This window comes from Sapajus apella, unplaced genomic scaffold, assembly GCF_009761245.1.
Source record: "Sapajus apella isolate SASKATOON/1434 unplaced genomic scaffold, GSC_monkey_1.0 scaffold11, whole genome shotgun sequence".
NCBI lineage: Eukaryota > Metazoa > Chordata > Mammalia > Primates > Cebidae > Sapajus > Sapajus apella.
Genome location: NW_022436951.1, coordinates 3,916,661 through 3,942,050, shown reverse-complemented (window position 1 = coordinate 3,942,050; position 25,390 = coordinate 3,916,661). Strand labels below are relative to the sequence as shown.

The following is a 25,390-nucleotide window of genomic DNA, read 5'->3' as shown; positions in this document are numbered from 1 at the left end:
TTTTTTTTTTTTGCCTCAAAGATGAACTGATCTTACTCCAGATCAGGATATGCTATGTCCTGGTTCGTCTTCGTAACAGCATACACTCATCAATGCTTCTGTCTTGTTCTTTTCTTTCTTCTCTTTTTTGATCAAGCAGTACAATGTTTCCATCAAGGTGAATGGTGAGTACTTCTTAAGTGAACTGGAACCTGCCACAGAGTATATGGCCCAAGTACGCTGTGCTGATGCCAGCCACTTCCGGAAATGGAGTCAGTGGAGTGGTCAGAACTTCACCACACTTGAAGCTGGTATGTTTAGCCCCCCTGGCATTTAACCCAAAGAAGTAAGTCTTAGGAGTTAGGCTGGCTTCCCTGAGAGCTTTTGGTTGTACCAATATCTAAGAGTAAAGTATTTAAACAGAGGTGGGGTAACATTTAAAAAATTAGATTAGATGCCTAATGAGAAGTGAGTGGGCAGACGTTCACCTCAAACAGTAGTATTATTTATACTGCCTGTCTTCTCTCTTGTCTTTCATTTTTCCAAAATGGTTCACTTTGCTGGATTCACGGTAGATCTAGGGCTCTATAAATTACCATGCACCTTTAATTCAGGACTGGGGACAAATAGAAGTGTTAATAACGAGGAAAGCATTGGTCTCATACTACATAACTTTGGGCTACATTTGGAAATGTAATGATATTTGGAACCTTAATGGTTACTTGCAAGTCATTTGTTCCAGTGATGGCACACTGTGTGCCCTCTCCAGCTTGTTCTGTGGCAGAGTTTCCTCAGCGTTGATTGCAAGATTTCTCTGCTAAATAACTATGTCTCAGAACTCAAATGGGCCTCAGGAGATTCGATGGCCCAATCCTGCTTCCATCTCCCACCAATTCAATGTAATAAAAGATAACTGTTGCCCATTTTACGATGAGGCCACTTGCACCCGTAACTGGAGAGATTTGCCCATATTGCAGTTACTGAATGCTACAGACATCATAATAATCATAGGAGTTAACATTTACTGAGAGCCACACATAACTCGAAGGGCCCTCTGTGCTCCTCTTTTTTCATCCTGACAACATGCAGTTAGGTATTCTTATTATCCTCATTTTATGCTGGAGGATATCAGAGCAGAGAAAGATTAAGTAATTTAACTGGCCCAGCCAGGCACTGACTGAGCTGCAACTCACACCCAGGCAGCCTGATGCCAGATCTCCACCCTTAACCAGAGCCCAATTCTGTGTGCTCTCTCTCTTGGTGTTATTACAACCTCCAGATCTTGTTGATTCAAGTCCTGGCTGTTTTACTGCCAAAGGAAGGATTATACATATGTATTTTATTCATCTTCTTATTTGTGTATGGCAGCTGGCAGAACTCTTTCTGTTTCATTCTGGGAGGACCATTTTAAAGCAGTGACTCAAATTTGAAGGTGGTGGGGGCAGCTAATCAGAATCCACACGTGAGGATGGTCATTAGTCAAGTTCTCCAGGCCTCCCCCTTCCCTGGTGGTGCCTGCCTATCCTCAAGCCCATTGAGACTCCAGTAATTCTTCCTAGGGCTACAGGTTTCTCAATAATCTTTGCTCTGGAAGGCCCTGTTCCTGAGAGGAATGTTGTATTTTCTTCAGTTGTTTTAGAGAAAAAATTTTATTATTTTGCTTTACTTTTTTGTTCGTTTTTTTTTTAAATGTATTCCAACATAACTAGAATTATGTAAAAAGGGAAGATAGCAAAAGAATAGAGTTTCTTTTGGATTATAGTAATAATCTAACATTCTTGAAAACACTTAACTTTGCTTTTGATGATGACAAGAAAATGAGATGAATCTACTGAAGGTAAACTTATAGGAATTTTTTATTATGTCTGATCTCACTTTGCTTAATGCTGGAAAACTCAATGTTTATGTGTGTTATAATCATGCTTATGTATAATTATAGTGAGCAGACATCAAGTTAAATGATGTGATGGTAGAAACTATGTTGTTTATAAAATATAGTACTATCAACTATATTGTAGCACTTTTTTTGTTATAAATAGTAATTTATAAGCCAGCTGAAGATTTTACATTGAGCTTAGATATTGTACTTGAGTATTTCAATAAAGTTTTACATTTAATATTGGCTTCTCCAATGGCTTATTTAGCAAATTGAAATCTGCTTTAATAGCTTTAAAAACATATGGTCACCTTTAACTTAAGCATAAAGTGTTGTGTCAGCAACTGAAAGAAAAAAAAGGTTATAGTTAGGAAATGGGCCTTAGAGATTTTTCTCCCCACTTAAATGTCAATTATCAGGCAAAAAGACTATGTTTTATAAAATGGAGGCATAAATTTTTATGTTCCAAAATAGTTCTTCTTTCAAAGACATGTTCTGAATCAGATTAAAAGTTACTTGTCCTCTCACAACCAAAAACTAAAAAAAAGAAAAGCTATTTTTTAATATTTGAAACAACTTGAAACATCTTAATTTTGTTAATTTCGTGACAGTTGCTATTTAACACTTTCACACTTAACAGTCAAAATTTTTAAACGATTTTTGTATGCAGAAATCACATTTAAAAAATAGAAGTTGGAAGTCCTAGTCAGAGGAATCAGGCAAGAGAAACACATCCCAAAAGGAAAAGAAGTAAAACTCTTTGTCTTTGCTGACAATATGATTCCATACCTAAAAACCCCAGATTAAGAGTGGGCAGAGGGAGAACGCAGATGCTGGGCTGAAGGGTCAGCAAGCTGCACACCTTGCACAGGGCTACCAAGCACCCACACTTGTTCTTGGCCTGCAGCAGCTCCTGGGGAAGGGGTTGAACAGACTGCCTGCTCCTGCCATGGGCCTTTATAATCCAGGCAGCAGGAAACCTCACAACCCTCATGGACAATTGGGCTGGCAGGAAGAACTTCTTAGAGAGGTAGTAGGAACAGGGCTCCATCCTGGGCAGAGCCCAGAGGGTTTGGTGCAGAAACATTTGCAGTGGAGCATGGCCAGGGATGCAAAGCCCCCAAGCCTTACCATGCTCCTCTAGGAGACCTTGGCCATAAGGTGACTGTCAGACCTAGACAGAGGACAGTGGTCTTACCCATGAGGTGGGGCCAGTCCAGTGTGAGTAGTCCCCTGTCTGCTGGCCTCTCCTGAGGCTCCAGCCTGGCCACGCTAGCTGGCAGTGCAGCCTCAGATGCCAAACCAGGGTGCTTCCTGGGGGATCTCATCATAGCTGCTGTGCTGGCAGATGTCACCTGATCACTGGAGAGTTCCAGCAGGGCAGCCCCTATTGACATGCATCAGCCCACCTGCAACCTCCCCCGACCAGAGTCTCCCCAATGCCACTTTGTCAGCCTGCACTTGCCCATGGCCACCCCACTACCACTTTGCCAGTGCACACCTGTGGGTGGACCTTGCCTCTTCTCCTCCTATGGCTCATGTGTGTGCATATATCCCACTTCTGCTGCTGGCATAAGCGCAATGTGTGGCCCTACCTCTCCTCAGTGCTGCCATTTCTGGTGTGAGAGAGTACATGGACACCAGCGGCCCCACCCCCACTCCCAACACTGCCACCAGTGTCAGTGGGTGCACAGCCCTGCAACCCCCACAACACCATCACTGGCACAAATGCATGAAGAGACACCAGAAACTCTGCCCCCACCCCAGTGCTACCACTGCAGCTGCTGCAAACCAGCACACAGACAACAGCAGCCCTGCCTTCCCAGTGCCACCACAACCACCGGTGTGAATGCATGCATGGATGCTGGCAACTCTGCTGACCCTCTACGCTACCATTGCTGCCTGTGCAAACTCATGCACACAAAGACTGGTAGCCTCCTGCTCCCACCACTGCCAGCACCAGGGCAGGCCCTGTTATTGGCACTTCTGCCCCTGCCTGCATCCCACTGCTAGGGCAAGTGCATGCAGGAACCTTGCAGCCCTAGTCTCACAGGTACCCCACCCCAGCTGATGCATGTACAAACCACTGCACTGCCATGGCTGCTGGCACATGTGAGTGAGCATGGATCTTGCTGCCACTGCCCTGATGAAGTGCTTTAGCCTGCACCACTCATCAGAGTTTTGTGGCCAACAGACTGGGAATACTTCAGCCCCTCCAAAACAGTAGGTTCCTAGACTTCAGGGGCCAGAGAACAAAGGTGGAGGCCTGACACCAGTCCTGCAGAGTTAGAGCATCCAGAACAGGAGTACTAAACTGACTCTTGACCTCTTAAAATCTTCTAGATAGGAACCCAGGCAACTGAACTCACCTTATACCAAAATGAGATGTTCCCCTAGGACATCAAAGAACAAAACAATAAGCCATCCAACAACTTTAAAGACTAAAGGAACATCAGCCCACAAGATAAGAAAGAAACAATGCAAGAACTCTGGCAACTCAAAAAGCTAGAGTGTCTTCTTACCTCCAGAGACCACACTGGCATCCCAGAAATGGTTCTTAACCTGTTCAAAATGACAGAATTAGAATTCAGAATAAAGATAAACAAAGATCATCCAAGAGAAAGTCAAAACCCAGTCAAAGAAATCTAAAGGATACAACAAAATGATACAGGAGATAAAAGATGAAATGGTCATTTAAAGGAAGAATAAAACTGATCTGATAGAGCTGAATAATTAATTTCAAGAACTTCATAATACAAACGCAAGCTGAGGAAAGGGTCTCAGAGCTCAAAGACTAGTTCTTAAAAATAACTCAGACGAAAATAAAGAAAAATCAGTAAAGAATTATCATGTAAAGAGAACAGATCAGCCACTCATTGGTGTTCTTGAAAGAGAGGGAGAGGAGGCAAGCAACTTGGAAAGTATGTTTGAGGATATTATTCACAAAAATTTCCCCAACCTCACTGGAGAGGACAGCATTCAAATTCAGGAAATGGAGAGAGCCCCTATGAGATACTATACAAGAAGATGACCATCCCCAAGATACCATGTCCCCACGACATAGTCATCAGATTCTTCAAGGTCAAAATGAAAGAAAAAATGTTAAAGGCAGCTAGGGAGATAGGGCAGGTCACCTACAAAGGGCACCCTATTAGGCTAACAGTGGACCTTTCATCAGAAACCCTACAAGCCAAAAGAGATTGGGGGCCTATATTTAGCATTCTTAAAAGAAATATTAACCAGGAATTTCATATCTAGCCAAGCTAAGCTTCATAAGTAAATGAGAATTAGATCCTTTTCAAACAAGCAAATGCCTAGGGAATTCACTACCACTAGACCTGCCTTAGAAGAGATCATTAAGGAAGTTCTAAATATGAAAAAGGATGTCCATTACCAACCACTACAAAAACATTTAAATAGTAGACCACTGACAGTATAAAGCACCACACAATTAAATCTGCATAATAACCAGCTAACAAGACAATGACAGGATCGAATTTGCACATATCATATTAAACTTGAATGTGCACAGGATACATGCCCAATTGAAAGGCACAGAGTGGCAAGTTGGAGAAAGAAGCAAGATCCAACTGTATGCTGTCTACAGCATACTTATATCACATGCAGTGAACCTATAGGCTTAAAGCAAAGGGATGCAGAAAAATCTACCAAACAAACAAAACAGAAAAAAGCAGGGGTTGCTATTCTAATTTCTGTCCAAATGTATTTTAAACCAACAATGATCAGAAAAGACAAAGAAGGGCATTACATAACAGCAAAGAGTTGAATGCTACAAGAAGACTTAACTATCCTAAATATATATGCACCTAACACAGGAGCCCAGATTCATAAATAAGTTCTTAGAGACCTACAAAGAGACTACATTTCATTGGAAGTATTACATGGATTATCAAGACAGAAAACTAACAGGTACTAAGGACCTCAACTTGACACTTGACCAAATGTGCCTACACAACTCTCCACCCCAAATAAATATACATTATTCTCATCTGCACTGGCAGATACTCTAAAACTGAGCACACAGTAAGACATAAAACAATCCTGAGCAAATTCAAAAAATCTAAAATAACACCAAACACTGTCAAGCAACTGCACAATAAAAATAGAAATCAGTACTAAGAAAGTCACTCAAAACATCAGATTACATGTAAATTAACCTGCTCCTTACTGACTTTTGGATAAACGATGAAATTAAGACATAAATTAAGAAAATATTTGAAACTAATGAGAAGAAAAATGACAATGTACCAAGATCTCTGAGACACAGCAAAGCCATAAGAGTAAAGTTTCTAGTGCTAAATGCCTGCATTTGAAAGTTAGAAAGATCTCAAATTAACAACCCAACATCATACCTCAAAGAGCTAGAGAAACAAGAGCAAACCAACACCAAAACTGGAAGAAGATAAGAAATAACCAAAATTAGAGCTGAACTGAAGGAAATTGAGATGCAAAAAATTTATACAAAAGCTCAGTGAATCCAGGAGTTATTCAAAAGAATAAATATGTTTGATAGATCACAATCTAGACTAATCAAGAATAAAAGAGCGAAGATCCAAATAAACACAATCAGAAATGTCAAAGAGGACATTACCACTTGACCCCACAGAAATACAAAAACTCTCAGAGATTACTATGAATACCTTATGGACACAAACTAGAAAACATACAACCTGGAAACATACAGCTTCTCAAGATTGAACCAGAAAGAAACTGAATCCCTGGACAGGTCAATAATGAGATCTGAAATTGAATCAGTAACAAAAAGCCTAGAAACCAGGAAAACACCAGGACCAGATGCATTCACAGCCAAATTCTATCAGAGATATAAAGAGCTGGTACCATTCCCACGTAAACTATTCCAAAAAGCTGAGGAGGGAGGCTTCTCCCTAACTCATTCTTGAGGCCAACATCATTCTAACACCAAAACTAGACAGACACACAACAAAGAGAGACAATTTCAGGTCAATATCCCTGATGAACATAGATGCAAAAATCCTCAAAATCCTAGAAATCCAGATCCAGCATCACATCAAAAAGCTAATCCACCATGATCAAATAGGCTTTATCCCTGGGATGCAAGGTTGGGTCAGCATACACAAATCAATAAATGTGATTCATCACATAAACCGAATTAAATACAAAAAACATAATTATCTCAATATATGCAGAAAAAGCTTTTGATAAAATTCAACATCCATTTATGTTGAAAACTCTCAACAAAATAGTTGTTGAAGGAACATGTCTCAAAATAAGAGCCATCTATGACAAATCCACAACCAGTATCATACTAAATGGGCAAAAGCTGGAAGCATTCCACTTGAGAACTGGAATAAGACAAGGATGCCCACTCTTACCACTTCTATTCAACATAATACTATAAGTTCTAGCCAGAGCAGTCAGGCAAGAGAAAGAAGTAAAAGGCATCCAAATAGAAAGAGAGGAAGTCAGAAGTCAAACTATCTCTGTTTGCAGGTGATAGGATTTTATACCTAGAAAATCCCATAGTCTCTGCATAAAATTTCCTAGATCTGATTTAAAAAAAAAACAACAACAACAACTTCAGCAAAGTTTCAGGATACAAGATCAGTGTACAAAAATCAGTAGTATTTCTATACACCAATAAGATTGAGACCCAAGTTAAGATCGCAATCCTGCTTTCAAAACACACACACAAATACGTATAATACATTTAACCAAAGAGGTGAAAGATCTCTAAAAGGAGAACTAGAAAACACTGCTGAAAGAAATCATAGATGACAAAAAATAGAAAAATATTCCATGCTCCTAGATTAGAAGAATCAACATCATGAAAATGACCAGACTCCCGAAAGCCATCTACAGATTGAATGCTATTTCTATCAAACTATCAGTGTTATTTTTCACAGAAATAGAAAAAAAAAATTACTCTAAAAATTTATTTGAGAACGAAAAAGAACCTTTATAGCCAAAGCATTTCTAAGCAAACAGGCAAAGGAATAGGCAGCACGTTACTCAACTTCAAACTATACTACAGGGTTACAATAACTGAAATATCATGGTACCAGTACCAAAAATACCAGTACAAAAACAGTCACATAGACCAATGGAGCAGAATAGAGAACCCAGAAACAAAACTACACACCTACAGCCATCTGATCTTCTACAAAGTCAGCAAAAAATAAGCAATGGGGAAAGGACTCCTAATTCAATAGATGGTGCAGGGTTAGCTGGCTAGTTATATGTCGACAAATTAAACTAGGCTTCTCCCTTTCACCATGTCCAAAACTTAACTCAAATGAATTAAAGATTTAAATGTAAGACCTGAAACCATAGGAATCCTAGAAGAAAACCTAGGAAACACTATTCTGTACTTTAGCCTTGGGAAATAATTTATGACTAAGTCTTGAAAAGCAACTGCAACAAAAACAAAAATTGAAAAGTGGGACCTAATTAAACAAGCTACTGAACCACAAAAGAAACTATCAAAAGAGTAAGCAACAACCTACAGAATGTGAGAAACTATTTCTAAACTATGCAGCTGACAAAGATCTAATATCCAGAATCAATAAGGAACTTAATTCAACAAGCAAAAAGCAACCAACCCCATTAAAAAGTCTGCAGAAGACATGAACAGAGAGTTCTGAAGACATTCAAGCAGCCAAAAAACATGAAAACACAACTTCACCAATCATCAGCAAAATGCAAATCAAATCACAATGAGACATCATCTCACACCAATCAGAAAGGCTACTTTTTAAAAACCCTTTGCATGTTGTTACTGTTTTTGTTCTTTAGCTACCCCAGGTAGCTTCAGTAGTAGTCAGCTCCACTGCCCTGCTAGACCTTCTCTAAACATTAATAGCCAACATTCTTATAAGAAAGTTTTTATACAAAAGGAGGTGTTACACAAAAGCGGGGAAGGTTAAGCTACTGTATGCATTTGTTTGCAATGTGTCTTCTCACAGAACTCATCCTTGTAGCCCCATCAGGGCGGGAGCCCTCTTCACATGTCTTCATAATATTTCATAAGGGAGGCCATTTTCCACAGTGCTTCAGCTCTCAAATGCAAGTGGAGCCTGATATAATAACACTTTGTTTTCATTTCAGCCATGCTGCCAGGAATATATTTCATGTGTATTAATAGGTTGTAACAGTTTTCTAGGGCTTTGATAACACAGTACACATACTGAAGGACTTTACAGAAATTTAGTGTCTCGTCATTCTAGAGGCTAGGAATCTGACATCAAGCTGTTGGCCGAGGTTACTTCTCAGAGGCCACTCTCTCTGGCTAGTAGATGGTCATCTTTTATGTCTGTGGTCACAGGATGTTTTCTTGAGCTTCTCTGTGCACCTACTGCTTTTTCTAATGAGGACACCAGTCAAATGGCTATTACTAAAAAGTCAAAAAGCAACAGATGCTGGGGAAGCTGCAGGGCAAAGGAAACACTTCCACACTGTTGGGGGGGGAATATAAATTAATTCAGCCTTCATAAAAAGCAGTTTGGAGATTTCTCAAAACAGAGCTACCATTCCACCCAGCAATCCCATTACTAGGTATATATCCAAAAGAAAATAAATCATTATACCAAAAAGATACCTACACTCCTATGTTCATCGTAGCACTATTCACCATAGAAAAGACATGGAATCTACCTAGGTGCCCATCAATGGTGGAGTGGATAAAGAAAACAAGATGCATATACACCATGGAATACTACACAGCCATAAAAATAATGAAATAATGTTCTTCCCAGCAACATGAATGCAGCTGGAGGCTCTTATCATAAGCGAATTAATGCAGGAACAGAAAATCAATACTACATGTTCTCACTTTTAAGTGGGAACTAAACAATGGGTATTTATTAAAATAAAGATAGAAATAATAGACACTGGGGATTACTAGAGGGGGAAGGAAGGGAGGGGGAAAGGGTTGAAAAACTGACTGTTGGCTTCTATTTGGGCTTACTATTTGGGTGGTGGGATCATTCATATTCCAAACCTCGGCATTGCACAGTATACCCATGTAACAAAACTGCACATGTACTCCCTGACTCTAAAATAAAAGTTTAAATTATAAAAAAAGAGAGTTTCTAGGAAGTATTTTTTAAAGTATTTCAAAGAAAAATAAAATGTAATAGGGATATGATTCACTGAAGTTTGATTATTAACTACTGAATAATGAAGTTTTGACAATGTTTTCACATGAATTAGTTATATGGAATTATGCTAAATTACTTTCAGAAACATAATGGCATGCACAAAGATGTCTGGAGATGAAAGTGGCACTCAGATGATGAATTTTGAAGTTATGTTTTAATAACCAAACTCTAATTTAATGAAATCACAATTTGTCAAAAATTCAACAACACTGGGATATATATTTTGAAATATAGTAAACTCTATCAATGATAGTAGACTGGTGAACATTTAGTAAATACTGATTTGCACCTTCCAAAAACATGTTTTTCTCTTATCAAAGTCAAGTTTGTGATTTGGCAAACTGAGAGTTGGAAGCAAAGTTGGAAGAGTTGGAAGAAAAATAATTCATATAAAGTTAAGAAGCCTACTAATAAGTAATTTGGGTTTTATATCATTACTCTAAAATGGAATCTGGACTATTAAACCATAAGATTATTAAACTAACAACTCTATATCACATCTTGTATTTAAATTGATTTTTGTTATCACAAGAATTGTTTAGGTTGTAGTAATTGCTATTAGCTCTCTTAATTAGATAATTGAATTTAATTCAATTATTTTTGTTAGGGGCTATGCTAAAATATTCAAGCTGTCTTTAAGAATTAAAGGGAAGTTTCAAAGTAAACGTTAAAAATAGAAGTCATATGAGACATGCTATAGTTGTATTTTCAAATTCAGAAAGCTGAGGCAGCACATTCACAAAATGTGAGTGGAGAGATGAAGGTGGATTAAGTCTGGATTTAAAAATGAGATATGCTGCTATGGCTCAATTGCAGAATGATATTAACACTTATGAGTCTCTTTCTTGTTTGTCTCCATGGATGTGTTATAAATTGGGTCATCTATATTTTCAGCAGTTAAAGCCTGTTATTTCTTGTGGCTTATGAATGTTGTAAATTCTTTTGACTACTTTTTGTTGTACTATTCTTGTGAAAGTCATACCATGACAAAATTCTATCAGTAGAAAATTTGATCCTGTGTGAATACAGAGTATTACATAAATCCAACAAAACAATTTGCAAACTAAAAAACATACTCATCTTAATAAGACTTTCATAATATTTTTATTAATCAATGACTAAAATGTGTACCTTTTAAAGATTTTAAAATAAATTGCATTGATTTCATTATTTTTCCATTGCTGAGATTTTTTATAATGAGAATTTTGTTGAACTGGCATGCAAGCCTAGGCTTCAGTTGACCATCTATTTTCTAAAGATGATAATGGAATGACCAGACCCTAACTACCATGAGTTCAAATCTTGGCTTCACTTTCAATTTCACCTGGGTGATTTGAGAAATTAACTTACTCTTTCCGGGTATTAGTTTCCTTATCTAGAGAATGGGGTGTATAATCATACCTGCCCCACAGAATTGTTATGAGGATTAAATGAGTTAACATATGTAAAACATTTGGGACTGGGCTGGCATCTAGTAACCACTCTATAAATATTAGCTACTATTATGTGTGAAAGAGATCCCCTAAATAGTTTTATACATAGGCACTCAGAGTTGGTTTGGATTTAAAGACCTTTCCTTATGATAAGTTGATTGAGCAAATGCAGATTTAGATGCAAAATGAATCATTCAATCAATTTTCAAAGATTTGGAGACAAGAAAAGACTAAGACATTGAAGCAGGTTGTTTTTTGAGTTCCTCTGAAGTTTTTTATTATTCATTCAAACAGTTTATAGAGCTTTCATGAAGTGCCAGACCCTGAGCCAGATGCTAGAGTTTCAAAGCCCTTGGCCCCAGGGATCTATGGTTTATTTACAGAGAGACAAGGAAGCACACTATTCTAAAACAGCATGGTGAGAGCCACCATAGAAGGAATTGTGGGTGCTGCAGGTGCCTCAGTGTCCACAGCAAGCAGATAACCCAGGCACCGGCAGGGTGCTGCAAGGAGGAGTGGGATGAAGCCTCCCCAGTGGAGGGAGACCAGGACTCCAGTGAGCGGGCCAGCCGTGGATATCATGAACAGGAGGAGGAAAGCATCCTGCCCCTAGCAGGCTCCCCGTCAGCATGCCTCTGGCCATCACACATGGGGAAGGGAAGTAGCAAGGGTCTTGCTACAAGGTCAACAAAGGGGAAATTTACCTAACTCATCTGAAATTGGTCTAACAGACAAAATATTCCAAAATGCTTTGGTAGTTCTATGGCTTGATGTTTATAAAGGCTTTCAGAGGCAGCTGGCCGTTTTATAAAGCACCATACTGTGTGCACCTAGTGAGGAGTGAGCAGTGCGGCTGTGGACCAGCGGGTAGAAGTTACAGAGAGCAAAAAGGGGAGAAGCAAGCCTCAGGTTGAACTGACCAACCTAGAAAAAGGTTGAGCATATTGCTTTACATACATATGATGACCCAGGAACTTTTCTTTGGTTAATTTCAGCTCCCTCAGAGGCCCCTGATGTCTGGAGAAATGTGAACTCAGAGCCAGGAAGTCACATTGTGACCTTATTCTGGAAGGTAGGATGTGCAGATTCCAAAAGTCACATTTGTGGAAACAAATATGTCTTCCTCTGTAGAACGGTGGCTTGGTTCAGTGTTTTAACTGGAAGGCATCTTCACTTTCATCCAATAGAATTTCTTACCTAGTAGAAGATTCCCACTCCACTTTTTTGACAGCTAATGCCACTGATTGCCAGTTCTGACTGGTAGAACATTCTTCTCTACAACTTCAACTCAGGCCAGCCCTGATTTTTGCAGGACCCAGGGCAAAGGTGTAAGTGAACAACCACATTTCCTAGTTAAAAGTTACACATATTTCAAGGCCGGGCATGGTGCTCACACCTGTAATCCCAGCACTTTAGGAGGCTGAGGTGGGTGGATCACGAGGTCAGGAGATCAAGACCAGCTTGACCAACATGGTGAAACCCTGTCTCTACTAAAAATATGAAAAATAGCTGGGTGTGGTGGTGCATGCCTATAATCCCAGCTACTCGGGAGGCTGAAGCAGGAGAATCTATTGAACCTGGGAAGCGGAGGTTGCAGTGAGCCAAGATCATGCCACTGCACTCCAGCCTGGGTGACAAAGACTCCATCTCAAAAAAAAAAAAAAGTTACACGTATTTAAACATTCATACTATTTATATTTAAAAGTTATAAATCAAGCTTAAACATTGTAATGTCAAATAAATTTCATCCCTCTATCTTGCCTAAAATACCTTCATGACAACCTGGAAGGCCAGGTTTGTATACTGAACTCTATGATGCATCATTTTCACATGGAAACATGGTGATGCTGGGAGCGAGTGAGCTCTGATCACAGCCTACCCCACTTTTTTTCCACCTTTAGTTTGGCACACTCTGCAAGGATCTCTGTGCACAGACATGTGGACATGCCAGTCTGCAAGTCCGGATTCTGTCCACACCCCAAGCAGATAGCCACTCCCCGCCCACTCTGAGGTCTGGTGGTACACACGCCAGGAGAGGGGAGGCCTGAGGAACAGACCCTAAAAGTGGGCTTGGCACTGTGTGGGCAGGAATTTCTCTGCAACCTGAGGGTTATCCAGAGGAGGGCTCTGAGTATGGAGAGCAGCTAATCCCTGTACAGCTGACGGGGACAGCACAGCTGGAGGTTGGGTGAGGCCAGGACCCAGACTCCTCCTCAGGGTCCCAGGGTGGCACCGTTTGTACTCATTGCTTTTCTACCCTTGGCTACTCCTTACATCTTTCTTTCTGCCATGTTAAAGAGTCTCCTCCTTGTGATTCCCGACCTGAGCACTCTTAGGACAGATAACACTCTTGAGGCTCTTAACTCCAAATGATCCTCTTCTCTACTCACCTTCAGTTAGATTCCAGTGTCTGATTTCAGGCTATTTTCTCTGTTAAGCTGTTTGAATTTGCTGGGGTGGGTGGGGTGTGTGTGTGTGTGTGTGTGTGTGTGTGTGTGTGTGAGGGAGTTGAGGGACAGAAAAGATGAAAAGAGAATTGTACAAACTCCTTTCAATTAAAACCATTTTTAAAATGTTTATCAATATTTTTCAGCCTTTATCAAAATGGCATGCCAAAGGAAAGATCCTGTTCTACAGTGTAGTTGTGGAAAATCTAGACAAACCGTCCAGGCCAGAGCTCCACTCCGTTCCTGCACCGGCCAAAAGCACAAAACTAACTCTCGACCAGCGTTCCTACCGGATCTGGGTCACAGCCAGCAACAGTGTGGGCACCTCTCCTGCTTCCGTAATAGTTATCTCGGCAGACCCTGAAAACCGTGAGTTTGTTCATTTTCTTTCTCATTCTCTAGGAAAATGCTGACGACGTTATAAAGTAGTGATAGATAATTGAGAAGACAATAACTTAAGAAGACAAAATGTCTAGTCACCAAACAGTCATTTTCTTTTGGGCCAGGTGTGTCAACATGTTTCAGTGGGAGAGTCCCTTCAGTGTGGGGAGGAGACTTTAGCCAGGGTTCAGGACATTTCTGTCTAGAGGATTCTTCAACATACTTGGGGAAATTATCTCAGGTTTATTCAAGTAAACGCATCCCAACAAACAGTCACCACTGAGAGTGGGAGTTAATATTCATGAGCTTTGTGGCTTGTGAAATATGGATTGCATTTACTATTTTGTAAAATGTGTTTTCAGTCTTTGTACCTGGAAAGAGCCCAGGAACATTTCCAGAGATGATCAGAACTGGCATCAACTTTCACCAGGGGCTCAGCTAACGTTATAGAATAAAAGATAGTTACTAGCTAATCTCTTGCCTATGAAAGAGCAAACAAGGTGGAATGGCCTTCCATGCCAAACCAATAGTGGTATTAATTTCCTTCTTAGCCATAAAAAGAGTTAGCCTCACAGTTACATGCTATGAGATGATACACACATGTGCATACATAATGCAGTTGGCAAGTGGCATCCTGGGATCCTTCACGAACCTTGCAATAATATCACCCTTCAGTTCTTGCTATTAAAATTTCTAGACCCTGCTTATGAGGTTATGGTAGGTTCTGTGGTACATATTTATTCAAGTTCAGCTTAAATTTGGGTTAAGTGAATTGGATTAGAGGATGTTTTATTTATTTATTTATTTGAAAATAAATAATAAATAAATAAACACCAGGCTAGAGTGCAGTGGCACTGTCTCGGTTCACTGCAACCTCCACCTCCCGGATTCAAGCAATTCTCCTGCCCCTGCCTCCCGAGTAGCCAGAATTACAGGCCCCTGCCAGAACGCCTGGCAATTTTTTTTTTTCATTTTTAGTAGAAACTGGGTTTCACCATAATGGCCAGGCTGATCTCAAACTCCTGACCTCAGAGGGTCCATCCACCTTGGCCTCCCAAAGTGCTGGGATTAAAAGTGTGAGCCACTGTGCCCAGCCAGTTTTATTTTTATGTTTTTAAAAGAACTATCCAGTATGTATCAGATGAGGAAAAGAAATTATATTGTGCCATAGAAGAAAAGCTCTAGGGGTTGGTTTAGGAGTTGTTTAGTGTAACCTTTGCTTTCTGAAGAACTGTATTAAAGAAGTTATATTCTGACTTCATTAGGATCTGAACAAGAAAATGGAACATTTCATTGCGCTGGGGGGAGCTGGTACTGTTGATTTTGAACTGGTCTCAGGCGAGTCCAAAGCAACACTGCTGAGAGCAATTATGTATTTTGGGGTCTTCTACCATACCCTCCATCCTCATGCCATGCCTTCGGATGCCTAGACCTTCCATTGTGAGGCTCCAGCTAGCTATCCTTAAGCGCTACATGTTTCCCTAGGGTGCGAATAACTGACAAAAAGATTTCCCTACTCTTTCATTTACCTCCATCTCTCAAAACATATTTTCAAATTTAAAGAAGCAGATTTCTAAGAGTTTTAACCCTGGTTTTGGAGTTAAATTTTACTCAGCATCAATAAGTAAAGTGAAGTCAGCATTAATATGTGAGGGGCATTTGTCTGCTTGATGAAGGAAGGCAGGGAAGTCACGTGGATGGGATCTGTAATGCCCTCCTGGGCGTTTACCTTTTACCTAGGGCTACGCGTTCCTTTGGGTTCCCCCAGCTGGATGATATTTGGATGCCCTTTAAAAAATGAATCAGTTGTAATTAGGATTGCCAGATAGAATGCAGGATGCCCAGCTAAATATGAATTATAGACAAACAATAAATCAGTTCTTAGTGTAAGTCTGTGGAAAGAGGAGAAATTCACATGCCTCAAGGTTAAGGTATCCCTTTGTTGGAACTCAGGAGTTCCCTGAGGTTGTGTCACCCTTTTTCCAGTTGTCAGACATCAGGAAACCTACTTTAACTTATAAAATAGGTTAAGATGGCAGCATTAGTCATAAACTGTGTGCATATCCTCATATAACCCAACTGTTTATACACCTGAATGTTGTCTTTTCTTCAACTCAATTCCTACCCCTAGCACCTCATAAGCAGTATCTACTTCAGGCGCAACTGATACTATTGTGGGAAAATTAACCTGCATTAGTTATTCATTCAACAGGTGTTTTTTGAAGCTGATCCAGTACCTAATACGAGATTGTAGATCAAGGATCAACAAATTTTGTGGTAAAGGGGCAGATAGCAAACCTTTTTGCAGGCCATACAGTCACCGTCACATATTCTATTATATACATTCTTGTTGGTTTATTTGTATTTTTGCAACTCTTAAAAAGTCTTAGAACCATTCTCAGCTCAAAGGTCATATGAAAACAACCCTCAGAGGCTGGAATCATCCTATTGGTGGTAGTTTGCTGACCCCTGTCCTAGGTGCTGAAGTTGGTTGGGCTTCAGAAGGTCAACATGATGAGCATCTGAAGGGCAGGTGTGAATATTTGCTGGGAAGTAAGAGGCAGAACTCACCCATTGAAGCATCCCCCACCCAAGTACCTGTAACTATTGAAATGGAGGTCTGTTACGTACTAGATACAGTGCATGTATATGTTTACTTTCTACCTTACACACTTAAAACAATTTACAGTTAACTAAATCTGGATCGTTGCTCTATTACAGTGCATGTATATATTTATTTTCTAACTTACACACTTAAAACAATTTACAGTTAATTAAATCTGAATCATTGCTCTATTTTTTTTATATACAGAAGAGGTTGAGGAAGAAAGAATTGCAGACACAGAGGGTGGATTCTCTCTGTCTTGGAAACCCCAACCTGGAGATGTTGTAGGCTATGTTGTGGACTGGTGTGACCATCCCCAGTATACACTCTGTGATCTCCAGTGGAAGAATGTAGGTCCCAATGCCACAAGCACAGTCATTAGCACAGGTAAGAGGAACCTTCAATATCATCACATTACTATATTCACGGTGAAGCAAGTTCCAGTGGGATCTCTGGACTGTTTCACAGACTTTGACTATGCTAAGCTAATACTTTTGAAACAACAAATCCAGCATGGGTGTTAGGAGTTCAGATGTTACAAGAATATGTTCTAAAACTTGCCCTTTAAATCCACTTTTGCGGAGAATATCTGAACATGAGGTGGGAATTGATTTTCACAAGCTTGTTTCTCTAAATTAGTGCCTAGTCACCAATGGCAGAGGGACATTATAACAGTTGTCCAGAGGCTTTTACAAAAGCAGAGACTTGCATGGATTTGGAAGATGTTTAAGAAATAGAGTTTATGAGAGTCAATCATGATCTTCAGTTTCAATAGAACATGGAGAACTTGTTCTCTTACCTCCCACGTTGGATATGTAATGTGAAGATTGCTAGTTTAGCAGTCAGAGGAGCACAGGTTTGTGTGGCTTGAGCTGGAGGGGTGGGTGGCGCCATCTACTGGGCTCAGGGAAAGGTGTGGGAAATGTCCCTCTTCAGAGGATGATCAAGGCCCCACCAATTTCAGTGGTACGGTGGGTTCGGGAAGGAGTTTGCAGAGGTAAAGGTGTGAGAGGGAAATGAGGAAGTGGAAGCAAAGCTTTCAAGACTATTGGCTTTAACGGGAAAAAGGAAGACAAGGAACTAGAAGGGGATTTGGAGTCAAAGAAGGGTTTGAATGGTTTTCTGTGTCTGGTCTGATTCTGCACCCAGTTCTATGCACATGGATACAGGCATGTTTGACAGCTCTTGCTTCAGAGGATGCTACAGAGACCAGTCCCTGCAGGCTTTGCTGGAGACAAGACAGTGGGGCCAGATGTTTGCAACATGGAGGACTCCAAAGCTTCATGGAAGGAGGGAATATGATGGGGATGAAATGCAAAATTCCTGAAAGGCCATTACTAGGGGAGCAGAAATTTCTTTTTCTTTTTTCTTTTTTTTGAGACAGACTGTTGATCTGCTACCCAGGCTGGAGTGCAGTGGCTTGATCTCAGCTCACTGCACCTCTGCCTCTTGGGTTCAAGTGATTCTCCTGTCTCAGCCTCCCCAGTAGCTGGAATTACCGGTGCCCACCATTAAGCCCGGCTAATTTTTGTATTTTTAGTGGAGACGGAGTTTCACCATATTGGCCAGGCTGGTCTCCAACTCCTGGCCTCAAGTGATCAGCCTGCCTCCCAAAGTGTGGAATTACAGGCGTGAGCCACAGTGCCACGCCTTTTCACTTGTTTTCTTTTCAGAATTAGGAAACATCATCCTGTGTTATTAAAAATCTGTTGACTTTTTTTCCCTAGATGCGTTTAGGCCAGGAGTTCGATACAACTTCAGAATTTATGGGTTATCTACAAAAAGAATTGCTTGTTTATTAGAGAAGAAAACAGGATACTCTCAGGAACTTGGTAAGTTCAAAGTATTTAATGTGCCCCATGTGTAGACTTGTTCAGAACAGTTCACAGATTCCTAGCTTTTGGTTTAGGAAGATGTCAGCACCATACCCAATTTTTGGTGTCCCATTTATTCTAGCAGTTGGGTTTTTTAAATTACTTTTAATCATACTAACATAAAACATTTTCATTAATTCTTATTGCTAAGTCTCTCATTTTCTTCCTTTCTTCAGTCTCTTATACCCTATCACACAAATCAGACTAGTTCTCAGGGGTTCTTCCTTTAGCAGGAGCTGACCCACAGTTTATAGTTGGGTCAGAGCAGGCAGGAGGAATGTGACCTTGTGTGCACAGTCCAAGTGTGCATAGCGTGGATAGGAAAATGGCCTCAGCAAAGCCTCAAAGTAAACATTCCTGGATTGTTTTTCAGTGACACTTGGATAACTATGCACTGCCACAACCTTCCCTCCCTCCATCCCTTCCTTCCCTTTCTTTCCTTCCTTCCCTTCCCTTCCCTCTCTCCCTCCCACCCTCCCTCCCTTCCTTCCTTCCTTTTTTTTTTTTTTTTTTTTTGGCTTTGTGACCGTGTACAAGTTATTTAGTCTCTGGGTGTCCATTCTTCATCTGTAAATGGCAAGACTTGAACAAGACTGCTCAACTCCTTCACAGCTCTCATAAACTATCAAGGCACAAATCCTCTAGAGAAACAGATAAAACTCCTTAACTTAGCATAAGCTCTTACAACCTCCAGAGCTGTCTGTGGTTCTTCTATTAGTTGACATGAATGTTCTGAGACTATTTCCAAATCATGACTTTTCTCTTATCCCAACTTCTTTTTCTAGCTCCTTCAGACAACCCTCATGTGCTGGTAGATAAGTTGACATCCCATTCCTTCACTCTCAGTTGGAAATATTACTCTACTGAATCTCAACCTGGTTTTATACAAGGGTACCATGTCTATCTGAAATCCAAGGCGAGACAGTGCCATCCACGATTTGAAAAGGCAATTCTTTCAGGTGACATGTATTTTTAATTAATTTATTAAGATCTCATTATTTGAAATCATTGAAAATAATGGCTGCCATCTAATGGCTGCCATCTCAGACTGGCCAGGCTTAATTCTCTTCTTGCATGACTTTATACTGAAAAGGTGTTCTTAAGCAAATTAGTAGGGTGAACGAGATGGTGGGGGGGTGGGCAGCATTTTAACTTACTTAAAAAACAATGTGATCTGGTAGTTTTAAAAGCATCTGAAGCACCATCAGCGCCTTAAGAAAGCCTGCCCTTGGGCCGGGCACAGTGGCTCACGCCTGTAATCCCAGCACTTTGGGAGGCTGAGGCGGGTGGATCACAAGGTCAAGAAATCGAGGCCATCCTGGTCAACATGGTGAAACCCCGTCTCTACTGAAAATACAAAAAAATTAGCTGGGCATGGTAGCACGTGCCTGTAATGCCAGCTACTCAGGAGGCTGAGGCAGGAGAATTGCCTGAACCAAAGAGGCGGAGGTTGCGGTGAGCTGCAGTTGCACCATTGCACTCCAGCCTGGGTGACAAGAGTGAAAATCCATCTCAAAAAAAAAAAAAAAAAAAAAAAGAAAAGAAAGCCTGCCCTTTATGGAACTTTTTTTTCCACTTTATTGAGCATTGTTCCAGTTTACTTTTAAGCCCCTTGCAAGCTCTTATTATTTCTTACAGATTTGTATGCTCTGCCTGGATCATTAGTACCCATTGTTCAATGGCTTTTTGTGCCATCTCCTGAACATTTTACCCGGTGTACCCACGGTGATGAAATTATGCTTTGATTTTTGTTTTTGGTATAAACATGTTGATGGTGCTGAGTTAACAAGAGTATTAGTGTCCAACTCTGTCACAAGATACTCACCACACTTTTAATAAAATTTTGTTTTCCTTGAAAAAAATTTTTTTAAATCACAGATGGTTCAGAATGTTGCAAATACAAAATTGACAACCCAGAAGAAAAGGCATTGATTGTGGACAACCTAAAGCCGAAATCTTTCTATGAGTTTTTCGTCACTCCATTCACTAGTGCTGGTGAGGGCCCCAATGCTACGTTCACGAAGGTCACCACTCCGGATGAACACTGTGAGTTTTCCCAAGTCAAAGCTCTTCCCTTAGGAGTTTCTGGAAAACTAACAAATTACAGAAGTGTTGACTTAGGCTTTATCTGGATCAGGAATTTTCAAATCTTTTTTCTCCCCATCCCACCTCACTCTTTCTCTTGATGAAACCCTTTGTTTCACAAAAAAAGGGTTGCACAGACTCTCATTACATAAAACTGACATAAATGGAGCTAATCTGACTGATTAAGTCCTAGAATCTTCCTTCTGCCTCCCTCAGTGGCCCTTGAGACAGTTCTGTGGAACTCAGTCTTACTATCCTGTATGTAGTTTGAAAATCACAGATAGCGTACTTTAGTGTTGATATCGGAAGAGCCACAAGGCTTCTGCCTAGAAAAGAGTGGTGCTGGTTTTCTCAGCAGAATTGTTCTCTGGAGCCAGCTTTCCTCTGACTAGTTTCCCTCAGCAGCAAACAAATTGCTTCTTGATTCTGCCAGGGCCTTTAGGGGCAATTAGAGATTGGTGCAGTGGGGTAGGAATTGGGCAGATGCATGGAGTACTTGCTCGTAAACTCCCTGTTTGCATATTTGATTGGGAAATGTTGAGGTGGAGAGACAGATAGATCTTTTCAAAAATGCATTCGGCTTGAAAGATGGAGAAATAAGAGGGAAGGGAGAAAAACAGTAAGAATTGGTTGAAGGAAACATTTATTCTCATGGCAAACCCTGACATCCAATAAACCGGAATGTGGTGAGAGAAAATAGATACTGATGGAGGAAAGAGGAGAAAAGAGTATCTTCAATAAGGGGAAGGCACTCATGAAAAGCAAATAGAGTCAAAAGGCTTGCCTAAAGTTACCACCTTTCCTTAGTATAAGGTGCCCTCACTGAAGCTGGAGCTGTAGAGATGGGCACATTCTGTTAGACTGCTGACCCTGGAGTGCCCTGACTGGTGATTCGGACACATGTGGCTGCAGTGGCGATGTATTAGTCCATTCTCACGCTTCTGTAAAGAACTACCTGAGAGTGAGTAATTTATAAAGTAAGGAAGTTTAACTCACAGTTTCACATGGGCTGGGGAGGCCTCAGGAAACTTAACAATCATGGCAGAGGGGAAGAAAACGCATCCTTCTTCACGTGGTGGAAGGAGAGATAAGTGCCGAGCAAAGGGGGAAAAGCACCTTATAAAACCATCAGATCTTGTGATAACTCATTCACTATCATGAGAACAGCATGGGGGTAAACACCCCCATGATTCAATTGCCTCTCACTGTGTCCCTCCAAGGACACGTGGGGATTATGGGAGCTACAATTGGAAATTTGGGTGGGGACACTGCCAAACCATATCATTCCACTCCTGGCCCCTTCCAAATCTCATGCCCTCACTTTTCAAAACACAATTATGCCTTTCCAACAGTCCCCTAAAGTCTTAGCTCATTCCAGTATTAACCCAAAAGTCCAAGTCCAAAGTCTAATCTGAGACAAGGCAAGTCCCTTCCACCTATGAGCCTGTAAAATTAAAAGCAAGTTAGTTGTTTCCTAGATACAATGGGAGTACAGTCATTGGGTACACACATCCATTCTAAGTGGGAGAAATTGGCCAAAACATAGGAACTACAGGCCTCAGGCCTCATGCAAGTTCAAAATCCAATAGGGCAGTCATTAAACCATAAAGTTCCAAAACTCTCAAAGATTTGATCTCCTTGGACTCCATGTCTCACATCTAGGTCATCCTGATGTAAGAGATATATGCTCCTATGGTCTTGGGTAGCTCTACCTCTGTAGCTCTGCAGGGTAGAGACCCCTTCTGGCTGATTTCATGGGCTGGCATTGAGTGTCTGCAGCTTTTCTAGGCACATGGTACAGGCTGTTGGTGGATCTACCATTCTGGAGCCTGGAGGATGGTGTCCCTCTTCTTACAGCTCCACTAGGCAGTGCCCCAGTAGGGACTCTGTCGGGGGGCTCCAACTCTATGTTTCCCTTCCATACTGCCCTAGCAGAGGTTGTCCATGAGGGTTCTGCTCCTGCAGTAAACTTCTGCCTGGACATCCAGGCATTTCCATACATCCTCTGAAATCTCAGCAGAGGTTCCCAAAACCTCAATTCTTGACTTCTCTGCACCCAGGCTCAACATCACATGGAAGCTGCCAAGGCTTGGGGCTTGCACCCTCTGAAGCAATGACCCCTTTTAGCCACAGCTGGAGGTGAAGCAGCTGGGATGTAGGGCACCATGTCCTGAGGCTGCACAGAGCAGGGGGGTCCTGGGCCCAGCCTAGGAAACCATTTTTCCCTTTTAGGTCCCTGGGCCTGTGATGGATGGGGTGGCTGTGAAGACCTCAGAATTGGCCTGGAGACATTTCTTCCATTGTCTTGGAGATTAACACTTGGCACCTTGTTATTTATGCCTATTTCTGCAGCTGGCTTGAATTTCTCTTCAGAAAATGGAGAGGTTTTTTTTTGTAATGCATCACCAAGCTGCAAATTTTCCAAACTTTTTTGCTCTGCTTCCTCTTGAATGCTGAGAAATTTCCTCAGAAATTTCTTCTGCCAGATGCCCTAAATCATCTGTCTCAAGTTCAAAGTTCCACAGATCTCTAGGTAGGGGCAAAACACCACAGGTCTCTTTGCTAAAGCATAACAGGAGTCATCTTTGCTCCAGTTCCCAACAAGTTCCTCATCTCTATCTGAGACCACCTCAGCCTGGACTTCACTGTCCATATCACTATCAGCATTTTGGTCAAAGCTATTCAACAAGTCTCTAGGAAGTTCCAAATTTCCCACATTTTCCTCTCTTCTTCTGAGCCCTTCAAACTGTTCAGCTTCTGCCTGAGGCCCAGTTCCAAAGTCACTTTCACATTTTCAGGTATCCCTATAAGCAGTGCCCCACTCCCTTGGTACCAATTTACTGTGTTAGTCCATTCTCCACTACTATAAAGAACTGCCTGAGACTGGGTAATTTATAAAGGAAAGAGGTTTAATTGACTCACAGTTTTGCATGGCTGAGGAGGCCTCAGGAAACTTATAATCATGGCAGAAGGGTAAGCAAACATGTCCTTCTTCACATGGCAACAGGAGAGATAAGTGCCAAGCAAAGGGGGAAAAGCCCCTTATAAAACCATCAGATTTTGTGAGAACTCATTACCAGAAGAACAGCAGCATGTGTTCAATTACTTCCCACCAGGCCCCTCCCATGACATGTAGGGATTATGGGAGCTACAGTTCATGATGAAATTTGGGTGGGGACACAGCCAAACCATACCAGGCAGGTTGTGGCGCTGACTGTATGTTGACTACTACACTGAAACATGTCCCTAGGTCTCCAAGCCAAAATCCAGAACCCCTTATCAGATTAAGATGTGTCAATGATTTACATTATTTGAGCACTCTTGTCATTTTGGAGTTAATTTTAAATTTATTTTCAGGTTAGTTTTTTTCTAGCTTTGGAATTTACTTGGTTGGTATATACACACATACAACACACACGCACACACACACACACTTATCTTTAAGTATACATTTTCTAAGTTTCAGTCATCTCCCGTATGTTAACCTCATTAGCCTTGGCTTGTGACGATTATATTAGTATTCGAAATATTTGCAACTTTCCTGACAGAAATTTTACTTTTTTTTTTTTTTTTTTGAGACGGAGTTTCACTCTTGTTACCCAGGCTGGAGTGCAATGGGGCGATCTTGGCTCACCACAACCTCCACCTCCTGGGTTCAGGCAATTCTCCTGCCTCAACCTCCTGAGTAACTGGGATTACAGGCACACGCCACCATGCCCAGCTAATGTTTTGTATTTTTAGTAGAGACGGGGTTTTACCACGTTGACCAGAATGGTCTCGATCTCTTGACCTCGTGATCCACCCACCTCGGCCTCCCAAAGTGCTGGGATTACAGGCTTGAGCCACCGCGCCCGGTGAAATTTTACTTTTTACAAAAAAATAGGTAGAATATTATGTGTTTAGCATCCAGTTAACTGTACCTCAGATCTTTCTGGATGGGAGTAAGGTATCCACTACAATGAGGATGGAATGATTAAACAGTAAAAGCAAAAAAAACAGAAATGCAAAAAATTAATGTAATATTTAAATTGCAAAGTAGTGAATAAATGCTTATTCTGTTGGTACTTTTCAAAATAATCCTTTCTCATTGTAAATTGGTTTGTTAACTTTTTCTCTGATTAGACGACTAGGTTATTAAATAGAGATAATGAGTCACAGAGAGGGTAAGCAATTTGTTTAAATGTGTCGGGTATCTAAACCAACTGTAATTTGTGTTTTTATATTTGGACATTTGGCACTACATTTCCTTGTGAATTTAATAGGCATTACTGAATCATTTTTTCAATCCCAAATATGGAAGTAGATTATGTTTCCAAAGTTTGTGTTTAAAATTAGCTGAAAATAGCTGACATGAAAAATACCAAGGATGAGGATGTAGAAAAACTGGAACTCCCATACCTTGCTGGTGGAAGTAAATTGGTACAAGCAATTTTGGAAAATTCTTTGATAGTATCTTCTAAAATGAGCATATATATACCCTAGATGTGAGAACCTTCACTCCTAGGTATATATGCCCCCAAAATGCCTAAATAAACACTAAAGAAATACCCG

General features: G+C 40.8%; 1 protein-coding gene across 6 annotated transcripts in view; it reads left to right on the top strand.

Annotated features, from left to right (window-relative positions):
- Positions 1-25,390, top strand: part of OSMR (oncostatin M receptor) — an 83,604-nt gene that overhangs the window by 53,492 nt on the left and 4,722 nt on the right. For 4 of the 6 annotated variants that reach the window (XM_032278909.1, XM_032278910.1, XM_032278911.1 and 1 more), the window contains 7 exons: positions 137-290; positions 12,443-12,519; positions 14,041-14,263; positions 17,088-17,267; positions 18,608-18,712; positions 19,540-19,713; positions 20,633-20,800. In XM_032278909.1, the coding sequence (XP_032134800.1) occupies positions 137-290; positions 12,443-12,519; positions 14,041-14,263; positions 17,088-17,267; positions 18,608-18,712; positions 19,540-19,713; positions 20,633-20,800 (1,081 nt within the window). The remainder of the gene's footprint in view (positions 1-136; positions 291-12,442; positions 12,520-14,040; positions 14,264-17,087; positions 17,268-18,607; positions 18,713-19,539; positions 19,714-20,632; positions 20,801-25,390) is intronic. The other 2 variants (XM_032278913.1, XM_032278912.1) reach the window with 1 other exon arrangement.